Here is a 13,967-nt window from a genome sequence, read left to right as displayed (position 1 = left end):
GATTTTTGTTTTCATAGTCAAGGATAGTAGACATCTGACAGGAAGATGGAGGGAGAGAGGGGGAACTGGGTGGAGATGCTACAGGATTTTAACCTGCGTCCTCATGAGCACACAGCTCTTACAAGCACATTGCAACCCTCAGGGGGATGTAAGAGGCTTCTGGGGGGGTCTGTAAAAAATCAGAGAGAGAAGTCAACTTAACTGTTAATAAAGTTAATTTGAATGGAAAATGTTTATGCATTTATCATCACTCTAGTAGTGGGTACGAAAGAGATACTTAATAAATAACCAATAATTTGCTTCAATACATCAATAGTATAGGAATAATGAATTTTGCATTGTAAAGTTCTTACAAAATATAAATTAATAGCACAAAGAAAATATATAGCTGCTTTTATATTTTAGAAAGGGGGTTCCCTAACAAATAGTGGAAACCCCTGAAAAAGATAGTCCACCTAAATTCTATTTGAAAGTGGCTATCTAAAGTGCCTGTTTTTGAAGCATAGGTTTTGCTGTCTTGTCATGTCCTTTGTGTGACCTGAAGTTCGGCATGGGTCTGCAACTTTTCCATCCATTTTGTTTTTTATTTATCTCTGCTCTCCGTGTTTCCCTGTCTCTCTCGTGTGCTTGGTTTTGCCATTAGCCTGAAGGTAGCGGCAGGGTCGGCCAAGAGAGACTCTCTCCCCGGCGTCGGGTCTGCTGTGTAATGTTGCGTGACTGTGATGCTGTATAGAGTGTGTGTGTGTGTGTGTGTGTGTGCGATGAGCATAGCTCATCTCTGAGATCATCTTGATTGCGTTAAATTGTTATCATGCTGAGATCTAAGTCTTTTACATGTGCAAGGCTCAACAATTAGGATGTCCTGGGGAGAGCTTTTAGAGTTTTGGGTCAGTTGACGAGACTGTCATTTGCCTTCCAGTTTGGAGCAACTATAAATTATATTTTAAATTGATTAATTTTAAATGTCTTTACATTCAAAAAAAAGTTTTTGCTTTGTGGCCATTGAAAACGGTGACAGTAAAACTCTGAACTTCTGTCTAAAGTTTGCCAGCAGAAAAAAAGTGTATTGTTGAGCCCTTGCATTTGTGCTCATTAATAGTGGGAAAGTTTTTGAAGTAGCAGATATATGCAACATTTCCTGTATCCATCATTTCTGACCCTGTCGTATGCTACCCAGATACTACCCAGCTTTACGAACTCTGGAACAGTTGGAGGAGAGCTGTTTGCCTCAAGCGGGATCATATCGTTTCTGCACCATCATGGCAGAGAATATCCCACGCCTACGCACGCTCATCAGAGACGTCTCCATGTCTGACCTCAAAGACTTCCTGGAGAGCATCCGCAAGCATTCGGATAAGATCGGAGAGACTGCCATGAAACAGGTGTGTGTGCTTGAGAGAGAGCAAACGAGCGCTCATGTCTGAATAATGCCTGGAGGTGTATCCAAACTATTCTTTGACAGCTGCCTCATGTGCTCACCTCTGACCTGACGGTCACAGCGGAGTTTCAACATGAGGTCACAGAGGGAAGGACAAGGGCCTTGTTCTTTTGTGCTTTTCCCCATTTTTCCTTTCTTCTTATCTCTGACCATCTAGTCATCTAGTCTGGAGGAAAGAGAGCCACCAATCTGTTCTGAATCAAAGATCATTTTAGGTCGCTTTTGTTTATGCCAGAGGAGTCGTGGAACACTGTGTATGGACACTGCTTCAAGGACAGTGCACGGAGACACGGAGAAGACTCAGGGAACACATATGAGAGAAATTGAGTGGATTTTTTCGTTGGAATGCAGAAAAGTCCTCTGCTTTCTTTTACAGTTATTAGACCAAGATGGGGTGAGGAGTGCATTAGAATATGAAACGCCAAGTAGACATTAAGATCTCCCAAGCACCATAAAAATCTGGCCTCACTTTTTTCCCTCTCTTTAACATATTTTTCTTTACTTTCTTCCTTGTCCTTATTCATAGACGAATGAAACTGATCATGATTGAGGTTATTGTGCGAAAGCTTCATTGGAGATGTTTTCTAAGGCATCACTATTGCACATACTTACTAAGTTTGTGACATTTTCGTATTTATAAGTATTAAAATGTTCGTGCAACTCATCCTGCACTGTTTGTGCTACAGACATGAATGACATTTCAAATGTGGTGGCTTGAAGTAATAATTTTCTAAGCAATCAGACTTTTAGAGTAAAAACACACTTACAATGGTGACCATATCTTGGTACCATTATATTATAGAGCAGTTGGCCATATTCAAAATAAGATAAAACAAGCATTACAATAAGCTCAAATCTAGATATTTCTTATTTTAATTAACTTCTTCAACAAATGTTTTTTTTCTTCTATGAAGATCCAGGATTCCCACTGTCTAGATATGGCTATTGATATGATTTTTTTTATTTTTATTATTATTATTTTTTTTTACAAATTGTAATCCTTAATACAGTAAATCACAAACAAAAGTCATGAGGTTTTTGAATGTTGTTAGGACAGTAGTGGAACTTGGAGAGGTTGAGAACGCTTCGGTTACTAACGTAACCTCGGTTCCCTGAGAAGAGGGAACGAGTATTGCGTTTGCTAAACGCTATGGGGGAATTCCTTTCCTCGAGATATTGAAGCAAATTTTTATCCTAAAAATACCATATAACACGCAGTGCAGCTGCACAGCTCTCAGCAAGAAGCTGCTGCGTGCTGATTGGCTGTGCCGCTGCAACTGCAGCAACCTATGGCGAGACCACTGGGCGGGACGGACCAATCAGGTCTTTCTATATTCCCGCCACAAGGGGCAACAGAATTTGCATAGCCAAGGGTATATAAGACCCTGTCTCGCCAGGTTAGTCAGGTTAATCGACTGAAGCGACTTCTGAGCAAGCGAAGCACGGCAAGCAAATGCAATACTCGTTCCCTCTTCTCAGGGAACCGAGGTTACGTTAGTAACCGAAGCGTTCCCTTTCGAGAGTACTCTCGTATTGCGTTTGCTAAACGCTATGGGGGACCAATGCAAAACGCTGTGCTTGCTTAACGGCTCTGAAGCCCGGAGACACCATACCCAAGCCGACCTAAGTGGGCCCGTAATATGACATCATGAAGTCCCAATATGAGCCAGACCTGAGTCGGGCCATTTAATGAGAATAACACACAAGATACATATATATATATATATATATATATATATACACGCACGCACGCACGCACACACACCAGACATAGTCGGGCCAAAGAATAATGAATGACCAGATAATTTGAGTCGTATAAGGAATGTGCTTATGACTTATACAAATACTTAACCCAGACCAGACTATCGAGCCTTAAGGGGTTAAATGTATTACACAGCAAGAAGCCCAGCCTGTAAGGCAGGAACGTCTAAATTTTAAAACCTGATAAAAGTGGACGGGGAGGCCCAGCCTGCCGCCGCACAGATATCATTCAGAGAAATGCCAGTAGACCAAGCCCACGAAGAGGCCATGCCTCTAGTAGAATGGGCTTTGACGCCTATAGGGCAGCTGAGATCTTTAGACTCATAAGCCAGCGAGATAGCATCCACTATCCATCGTGGGTGCAGCTGCCAAATAGCTGTTCAGTTTGCCTAAAAGCAGCGTAACACACTATGTATATTCTCAGCGCTCTGACAGGACAGAGCAAATTAGCATTTTCTTCATCTGACGATGATGAAAGTGCTGAAAGTGAAATGACCTGTGCTCTGAACGGAGTTGAAAGTACTTTAGGTACATATCCATGTCTTGGTTTGAGGACGACTTTAGAATCGTTTGGCCCAAATTCCTGACAAGAGGCGTGACTCACTGAGAGCACGTGCAGGTCACCCACTCGCTTAACTGATGCAATCGCTAGCAGAAAAGCGGTCTTTAGTAACAGGAGCTTTAAGCTCACCGAATGCAGAGGCTCAAATGTAGAGCCTTTCATGGCATCCAGGACCGTGGACAGGTCCCATATAGGGACTGAAGGGGGGCAAGGTGGGGGAAGCCTTCTAGCCCCTTTAAGGAAGCGCACGATAAGATCGTTCTTTCCCAGTGACAGTCCATTCACTTGAATGTGGTGCGCTGCTATAGCGGCCACATAAACTTTGAGCGTGGAGGGGGAACGACCCGCATCCAGCAGCTCTTGTAAAAAAGTGAGCACTTCTGACACTTCACAATTATGTGGGGTCAGGCTTCGTGCTTTACACCAGTCCGTAAAGACTGACCATTTGCCTGAATAGAGCCGCCTGGTTGCGGGGGCTCTAGCTTCAGAAATGGTGTTTTAATACATTTTCAGAGAGGTTCTCATGTACCCGTTGATGGGCCAGACATGAAGCGCCCATAGATCGGAATGGGGATGCCAGATCTGCCGTTTCGCCTGCATGAGGAGGTCTCTCCTCAGCGGAATCGGCCACGGAGCTGTATCTGACATCTGACTCAGTAGTGAGAACCATGGTTGATTTCTCCTAAGCGGGGCTATTAAAAGCACAGCGCACTTGCTCTCCCTGATCCTCTCTATGACCTGAGGTAACATTGAGATTGGGGGAAAAGCATAAAGAGGAAGGTTGGGCCATTCATGGGCCAACGCATCCTTGTGCTTGGAGAAATCTATTCGGCATTGAGCATTGTCTTGTGAGGCGAAAAGATCCAATTTTGCCTCTCCAAACCTGCCCCAAATTGTCTGAATCGTATGTGGGTGAAGAGACCACTCTGCTGGGGACACTTTGCCCCTGGACATCATGTCCGGACCCAAATTCAGAATGCCTGGCACATGAGTCGCTCTCAGCGAACTCAGATTGTGCTCTGCCCATATTAGGATTTTTCCCACCATTGTGTGCAGATCGATAGATCTTAGACGCCCTGGCGATTTATATAGGCTACCACTGACCTGCTGTCCGTTCGGACCAGGACATGGTGGTGCTTTATGTACGGAAGGAAAGCTCTTAACGATAGCGTGACCGCTTTCATCTCTAGACAGTTTATGTGAAGGCTCTTCTCAGAGTCTGGCCAGAGGCCGGAGACTGGCCTGCCCTCGTGAAGGACTCCCCAACCTAGGTTGGATGCATCTGTCGAGATAACTTTCCACTTTGTAACAGTGCCCAAGCTCACACCCATCTGATACCAGACGGGATTTTTCCAAGGAGCCAGAGCCAACACACAGCTGTGGTCTACCTTGATTTGTAATCGGCCCGAGAGCATAGTTGCCAAGTCCGCGTATAACACGTGACTTTGGGCTTCTTTTTTTGGCAAGTCGCGTTCAAAAATCACGAGTCGCGGGTTGCGGTTTTTTGGGCTTATTTTAAAAAATGTGGTTGCTTGTTAGGAAAATATAAGCAACTTCGTTTCTTTACATTTATGGTCACTGTTTTGTCCAAAACATTGCCTGACACGGTCTTCTCACAGCTAATAGCCATTCAGTGCAACGATACAAGTGCTATAGTAATCAGTCCTCATACATCCCGCCTCCTTCTCCCCCTCATTGAAGAGAAATCGCGTTCAACGTGCAGGCATGTGACGTTAGAAATGCACGTAATGATAGTTAGTAGACTTAAATAGACGTATACATTTTTACAAACCATGCCACCAGCAGAGATGTACAGAGATGGAGAGGAAACAGGGAGCACCTAATTTAATTTTAAAAAATATTTTTGTAATGTATTTAAAATTACAGGCTATTATTAAAAAAACAAGTATACTAATAATAACAGTAGGTAGTCTATGGTTCGAATTTATTTTATTATAAATATGTGGCTATATTGCAGCGCTCCCTTAGTGCTTGTCTGTGTCCCAGTGTGCATAATATCAAACGTATAGTAATAAATAGTATGTGTCATTAGTAATTTTCAATACTATTTAGGGCAGATAGTATATGCACATTGAGATGTAGGGCTTATCTTTTACAAGGTTTTGCAGTGTGTGTTCACTATTTACTGCCCATAATATGTGTGCACTTACTCCGACTATGGGTTACCATAATTGGCCTTCTTGTCACTTTTTCTCTTTTTCCATCACCAAACCTCTTCTGTTCACAGCTGATCGGAGGATATTGAGTGTCCTTATTGCAATTTGATATTTTTTGTAAAATAACATCTGTTTTTGCTTTTCAAACTCCGAAAGGTTTCAGTGTAATATGTTGCAGGCCCATTTATTGATAAAAAAATATTTATTATAAATAATATTGATGATAATGAATAATTTAATAATTTTGGGCTTGTTCTTGAAGCTGCGGTTGCTTATTTGTCTCGCGAGAGTTGGCAACACTGCCCGAGAGCCATGCGTGAGCTGGAACACGGCGATTCAGCCAGCGCTGTAGGGGGCGCATGTGTAACAGACGTAGTCTGAGAACTGGCGCCGCCGAGGCCATGAGACCCAACATCCTCTGAAAGTGTTTGAGAGGAGTGTATGCACCGGAGTGGTGGTCTGCGAGCAAACTGTAGCGAGTAACCTTGTTCTATTATGTTCAACACCCATTTTGAAATGCCTGGAATGGCCTGCCAGGCCTCGGCCTTTGAAGCCAGGGGCTGAATTAATTTGTGGGGCGAGTTGCTGAGTAACAGGGACTCGGTGGCCCGATTAATGGTGCGTTAAGGTGGCGCTTATGAGGGAATTGTTTCCCGCCGCCTGAGTGCAGGGGGCCGGGGGACATAGAATATTGGTGCTTGTGTACAGGCGAGCGCGTTTGAGCACGGCTCTCTGACTGTGAGGATAGTGTTTCCAGCCACCTGAGTGCAGGGGGCTGGGGAACATGGGGGAGTGATTGAGTCTAGGGGTACATGCTTTAATGCTGGCACACTGCCTACAGAGAAAAAACTCTTTTTGTGACTCATATGGGTCGCTGTGAAAACGGCGTTTGTGTACAGGCGAGCGCGCTTGCTTGCGGGCTTGTTGGCTGTGTATGTGATGTTCCCAACCACCTGATTGAAGGGAGCTGGGGAACGTTTTGGAAGAGAGCGAGGTTGTAAACCGGCCGGAGCAGGTGTTATACACCTTCTCTTTGTGCCTCTGGCTAGGATGGCTTCGGCGGCTCAGGTATCGACACATTGCTGGGTCGGGGACCTCGACGCTCCGGCGGTCTACTGCGGCCCGTAGAGCGGGAACGCTGTCCGGGCTTAGAAGCCGCTCGAGGCTGGTGAGCTGGTGGCGCCGCCTTGGTGGGCTGGGCTGGTCCAGCTTTAGCGTGACGGCTAGCAGAAGAGCTGGAACGCTTGGGCAGGAAATGTCGCATTGCCTGCGAAGCCTTTTGCGCCTCGGTGAAGCGTTCCGTGAACCCAACCATGGAGGGACCGAATAGTCCTGAAGGCGACATGGGCGCGTCCAGGAAAGCGGTCTTGTCCGAGTCTTTCATTTCAGTTAGGTTGAGCCACAAATGGCACTCCAACACTGTCAAGTTGGCCATGCATCTGCCGATCGCCTGAGCATTGGCCTTGGTGGCGCGCAGGGCCAGGTCAGTGGCGCCGCGCAGATCCTTCAGAGCCTCGTTATCAGGGACAGACTCATCCAGGGAACGGAGGAGTTTGGCCTGGAAGACCTGATGCACCGCCATGGAGTGTAGCGCTGAGGCCGCCGGAGACGTATGCTCGACCGGCGAGGCTGGAAGTGGTGCGGCAGGCCTTGGAAGCGTGCACAGCTTTTGACTGCCATCCTCTGGCGGAGGGCGGGCAAAAGTGTGCAGCGACGGCTTCCTCGAGGGGAGGAAGAGCTTGGTATCCTTTTTTCTGGGGGCCATCGACCACCGAGAGCGCTGGAGAAAAAGAGGATTTGGCGCGAGACGAAAATGGCGCCTTCCACGATTTAGCTAGTTCCTCGTGGACTTCTGGGAAGAAGGGAGCGGGCTTTTGAGCGGTCGGTTGGCGACGGTTCTCGAAAAACCACTCGTCCAGTCTGCTTCTCGTGGGCTCCTCGGGTTGAGACCAGTCAATGCCGAGGTCGTCCACGGCCTTCGTGAGCAGGCGCATAAGCTCAGCGTCCACTGAGGTTTTGCCGCCGCTGACAGTCCGCGTCAAAGTTGCGTGCTCCGAGACGGTATCCGACCACCCGCTTTCGGATGCAGCAAGAGAAAGGCTGTCATCCTCCTCCTCCTCCGGTCCGCCGAAGGAAACTGTAGCAGCCGCCAGACGAGGGGAGCTGTGCTGTTCCTCGGCGAACGTGACAGGCGATGGCGAGGCACGCGGGGAAATGCCCGGCATGTGCTTGTCAGAGCGCTCCGAGGGCCTCTGGTCGCGACGTTTCTTTTTCCGTGGCTCGAGAGGCTGAGAGCAAGGGACGGGATTCGGGTCGAAACTGGCGAGCCGAGCCCGAAGGGTCTGCAGCGTCAGTTCGTCGCACTCCGGGCAGCCGCCCTGATTGAGTGCAGCCTGCGCGTGGTCTCGTCTGAGACATGAGACGCAGAGGATGTGCCGATCCTCGTCCGAGAGAAAACCTCTACACGAGGCACAGGAACGAGACATTGGAAACAACGTCTCGGCTCTGTGTAAGCAAACACACGGAATGGTAATATAAAGGATATGTGCCGGATGGCGCATCTGGAAGGCAGGCTGAAGGCGGAGAGTCTGGCGTCCTCAGGCTGCAGAGTTCCGCTGGGTGCGTGTCGACGGCAGGCTTCGATCCAGAGCTCAGCGAGGTGAGTCGCTGAAGAATAATTAATCTGACTAACCTGGGGAGACAGGGTCTTATATACCCTTGGCTATGCAAATTCTGTTGCCCCTTGTGGCGGGAATATAGAAGGACCTGATTGGTCCGTCCCGTCCTGCGGTCTCGCCATAGGTTGCTGCAGTTGCAGAGGCACAGCCAATCAGCACGCAGCAGCTTCCTGCTGAGAGCTGTGCAGCTGCACTGCGTGTTATATGGTATTTTTAGGATAAAAATTTGCTTCAATATCTCGAGGAAAGGAATTTCCCCATAGCGTTTAGCAAACGCAATACGAGAGTACTCTCGAAAGGGAACCACTGTCATAGACACTTGGCCAGTAAGCAACCACCAGAACACCCTAACGTCATTAAGTATAATTTTGCAGTCGTCACCATCCCATTGTCTTCAGAAAGTTCTCCACTCTTCTAATCACTTCCAGTTCCTCTCAATACGGATCAGTTGCTGATCCTAATTAAGAAACAGTGGAGAGCAAAAGTAGCCAAAAGAGATGTCATGGAAGAGTTCAGATATTCCTCCCTGAAAAAGACAAAAGCCATGCGTGGGTGTGTGCATGTGATGGTGTGCTAGAACGTGTTCTTTTTTTACTGTGCGAAAATTTTTTTGTTACATCCAGACACTTTCAAGAACACAAACGTAGTGAAACTACTAACTTAACATTTATCAGTAGTTCAAAGTTTTTTTCCAAATAGTGTATAGCTTTTCCAGGTGTAGCGCAACAATACATGGCTGGTTTTTATGTCACGTTTTATTGTGCATGCAGCTTTACAGTCAAGCAAGCTGAGGAGCTCTCCTAAACGGTCATTTCTCTTATATGAAGCATTGGAAATTTGATCTATTCTTCTTTTTGTCCAGGCGGTTTAAATTAAATGATTCAAGAAATGATTCACCCGTTTGAGTCGCATTGCAGAAGTGTGGCATTTTTTAGTTTTTTTGTTCATTGAAATATTTAGTTAAATGCTGCTGATGTTTCCAGCTAAATACTTAGATGCATTCTATTTTTAAGGAGAGTGCAAATTTTAAGATGCATTCAAGTTCATAAACCCATTTTTTTAAATAAAAATTTCAATATACTTTTATGAAATGTTTAATTACTGTATATAGTCATGTAGTTTTATATATAAAGACCGATATTTTTTCCCCAGCTTCAATGTAATAATGAATGTGGCTGCTTTTTTGCTTTTAAGTCTTGTAATTTACTTTTTCTCAAAAGAAGCTTTACTGTAATTGAATCACTTTCAATTATGAGTAGCGTGTAGCTTGGAAAGCTAGAGTTTCAAAGTTACTTCAATTACGCTGGTTCTTGGAAAGTTAATTTTGTCTCTGACCATGTTGAAGAAGAGAAGTTGGACAATGAAACAATATGTGTATTCATTCAGGTAGGCAGAACTGAGGTAGATGTGTATTCTACCAGCAGGTTTTAATGCATTCGCTGTCTGACATGAGCAAATGCATGTGGACACCATGAGCTGTAATCAGAGATACCCATTTCTTCTGTTGCTGGTCTGCTTCCAGTTGCCCCAGCCCAGCCTTTCGTTCCACTTTGTCCCTTTTCCCCTCTCCTCATCAGCCTGTGCCCTTGTCCATAGTTTGAACAAACTGTTGGCTCCTGGAGCTCCAGAACTTGGTGAGTTTCCACCAGTCCAATCTGGATGATGGGACTGTTTGGTTTGAACTCTCTGCTGGTCTGCTTTGAGTCTGATCTTCTGCTTTGTTTATCAAAGGGCATACACGTCTATTAGATTGTGTTATCATTCGTTGGGTTATTAATTTAATGAATAACATTGTTACTCGTTACACATGAAAAGCAGTTTATCCATAAATGTAAAGTTTATCCTTTTTCTATTTTGGTTTGGTAAGTATTATTACAATAGCTGAATATCACACATTGCACTACAGGGAGTCACATTTCTGTAAAGTGATGATTTAATTTGACTTATCTGAGTGAAGAAAAATTGTTTCAGTAACATGCAGAGCAGTAGGCGAGCGCAGGGCACAACCAAACGCGGGGTTAGTTGTAACACGCATTTTTAACCCTTTCCACAAATGCCAGGATGATGAAACTTAGTGTATTTACTAGTTGCCACATCAACATTATTTAGAGAAAAAATAGCGCCAAAATTAAAAAATCTCTGGAATATATTACTGAACATGTATTTAACCAAAGCAAAAGTAAATTTCTTACTTAAGTATAGTTGTCATCTCAGTTTTTTGTGTTTATTTAAAATAAGACAAATCCGATATTATTTTAATCTTATATCTGTTATTTAACAGTTGAGATTGTTCTTTAATGCTGATCTTACCAGCAGAAGACACGAGCCAAGATTTAAATCCCAGTTGCGCAGGTGGGGTGCGTTGTAACTGCGTTACAATGAGCCCCTATTAGAAATATGCCATTATATTCTATACTTTTATTAATTCTTCTGAGAAACCATAAGAAAAGGGTGAATAATGACAGAGTCAGTGTTCAGAAATTATTAATTATGTTTTTAACTATGCTGTTTAGCTGTATTTAGCGACGTGTTTGTTGTCAAACTCAAAAATGTGCATATTTTTAATTATAAATTATATATATTGTATTTTATTGACACAATATTTTAGTTTGTCTTGGATATTTTTTTGTTTATATCAGATAACATTTTAAGCTGTCGTTTGGTCATGTTACAATGTACCACACCTATGGGGCATGTTGTCACATTTCACTTCCATTCTTTCGGGGTAAATCAAGAAAAAAGTATACACTGTATTAATGAAACAAAACCACATAATTGTACTAGAAATGTGTGCAATTAATGTGGGAAAAAAGAAATACTGTCTGAACGCCAAGTGGATTTACACAAACTGAGAAAGTCAAAAAGCGTTAGGTTGTGCCCCGCTCTCCCCTATACTAGATTTAGAGGAGTTGTCCTGAAAAGCTCTACACATACAATAACTGTATAACTTTAACAGTAGTAGTTTAAACTGTAGTGTATGTAGTTTAGGTTAAAATGGTGAAAACACTTGTATTTGTTGCAACTCTTCAACTAGCCCACCTCTTGGGCCTCTTGGTGATTGGATTTTGAGACCTCCTGGTGTAGTTGGTCATCTGTATTCAGTATTGGGATTTATTGAAGGGATTCTGGGAATAGAGAAGAAGGGAATCATGTAACCGGGTGAAAGGTATATTGCACAAGATGAAGTCAAATTGGGAACAATCAGTGAATATCCCTCTTTTTGTCTGCAAATTTCTACTGACCGTAACAAAACCCCATAGAGGGCCATGCAGATGCGCAAATACGCTCTTGTGCCATTTTAAACCATTTACATAAGCTGTAAGGATTAATCCCTGTGTGTAATATTGGTTGGATGTAAGGTGGACGAGATTGCCAAAAAGATAATGAAACACACTGGCTCATGTGATTTTGGTTATGTGTTTTCTTGGGTGCCTGTCCTACCCTTCCAGTGGCCTCTGGCGTAGAACAGCTAATTGTACTGAACGGTGTTCAAACTCTTGAACCACACAATTTGCAGCATGCACAACCATCCAGGAAAATGCACACACACTTATGTCAACATCACCATGTGGTGTCCTAACCATGCGTGGCTGTTTGGGTTCAAAACGTGGTTAACTGCTCTTCCTCCTACCCTAGCGTCCTCTCATCTTCCATCATCTCCTATCACAAACTTCCTTTTGACCCAGATTCTGCTCATGCTTACGCGATCCATGTCTGACCCAGTCTTGGCCACTGACTTCAGCTACTGCTTGAGTCTTTGAGATAAACCTTGATCCGGGGCACGGCTGGAGCTGATCTTCAGCGACTCCCTTTTGGGAACACACTGTTTGAATGAATCAATCTTCCCTGGAGCCTGACTTTGTATCCCCAGGTTTATCTTCTAATAAAAGAGAGAAAGGAAGTGTGTTTTAAAAGTTTTGGTGGAAAATAAAAAGGAACCTTGAATGGGGGAAATATTTTTTTTTTTTGCTGTGGTACTTGATAAGGTTAGTCTCACGTAGTCAGACCTTCAGACTCTGGACTCTATCGCAGCTTTCATTGGTAAAGGATAGCCCAAGAGGACGTTTGACTAACATGTAACACAACCAATCCCAGTTCGTTTTGTTCCGTGTCATGTTTAGGGGCGGTAAAATTCGAAGTCGATGTCCCTGCAACAACAGACTGGCATGCATCTATAAATTATTCATTCAAGAACGTTGTGCAAGTTTACTGCAACAATGGAGTCGTAAGCTTCACATATGTTTTGAAAATCTAGTGTTTAGTTGTTCCTGGCAAGCGCTCATTGTCACAGTTGTAGATACAACAGCTTTCTTCCATGAGGGAGTTTGGCGTCACGGCATTTGTTTCTAGGCGGACTGTAAAAGAACGCAACTCACACGTCTCACAGACATCCTGTAGAATTCAACCAATCAGATGACTACTTTGAAACTCCTGAAGTGTTTCCAGATAAGTGTACCATATGCATCAGACGTTCAGCCACCGGTCCGTGGGCATGACATCTGCGGCTGAGACTATTGTTGTTCAAAACCACACATACCAACATTTTGGCATTGTGTAAGCAGGTTTTGCATCACTTGCTTTTTTCTTCAGAAAATGTCAACATTTTCCCCCTTAATTATCGGCTTGTAAACCAGCCAAAACACTTTTAATCTCATGTAATTTTTCCAGCAGTGCTCTCCATCATGTAGTTCCATTTGAATCCACCAGGTGGCAGCAGAGGTCATCTCTGATTCTGCCCATCTCCGCCGCTCTGTAACATCTCCTGCAGAAGTGGAATGTTGGTGTAGAGTTAAACCAATATTCAAACTTCAGTAACCTTTGAACAAAGTGACCGTCCAGCCAGCACTTGCCAAAGCCTCACATTCCTCCTATTAAAGTTTGTTTTCTTGCATGTCTTTAAGTCCTGTAAGATTTGTCTTCTTGGCGCGCGTTCATGTGCGTGTGTGTTTTGGCTGTAACCCGGCAGGCCGGCACGTGCTGATTAGAGTAAAGCTATGGAGTTGTTCCTCAAAAGTAAACCAAGTGAACGATAAATCAAGCTCTAATGTCACCTTGCACAAGCTTTCTGTTAACTCGGAGAATCAATCTGTAACACTCTCTTATTCTTGATTGCTGACACAGACGCTGGCTCCTGGTTCTGACCTGCGACTTCTCGCTAGCAGATGTGACTGCTCTGCTTACATGTTGGCGCTCGTTGTGGCCTTTTTGCTGCTTCAGTAGTGGTTTCTGCTGTTAAATACAGAAGGGTGCCGTCGCTCTTTCTACTTTTTTGTGGGTTTCTGTTCCAGTGGTTTTGTGGTCGAGTGACGTTGGAGACATTCTGACTGTAGAAGCTGGAGAAGAATGGATCG

At 44.3% G+C, this 13,967-nt stretch overlaps 1 protein-coding gene across 9 annotated transcripts in view; it reads left to right on the top strand.

Annotated features, from left to right (window-relative positions):
• The window catches only part of exoc6b (exocyst complex component 6B), a 107,715-nt gene that overhangs the window by 23,308 nt on the left and 70,440 nt on the right, over positions 1-13,967 (top strand). For all 9 annotated transcript variants that reach the window (XM_079810769.1, XM_079810764.1, XM_079810771.1 and 6 more), the window contains exon 6: positions 1,178-1,382. In XM_079810769.1, the coding sequence (XP_079666895.1) occupies positions 1,178-1,382 (205 nt within the window). The remainder of the gene's footprint in view (positions 1-1,177; positions 1,383-13,967) is intronic.

Source organism: Gobio gobio (assembly GCF_949357685.1).
Source record: "Gobio gobio genome assembly, chromosome: 2".
In the NCBI taxonomy this organism is placed as follows: domain Eukaryota; kingdom Metazoa; phylum Chordata; class Actinopteri; order Cypriniformes; family Gobionidae; genus Gobio; species Gobio gobio.
Note: the sequence above shows the minus strand (reverse complement) of the source record. Positions and strands in the feature narration are given on the sequence as shown.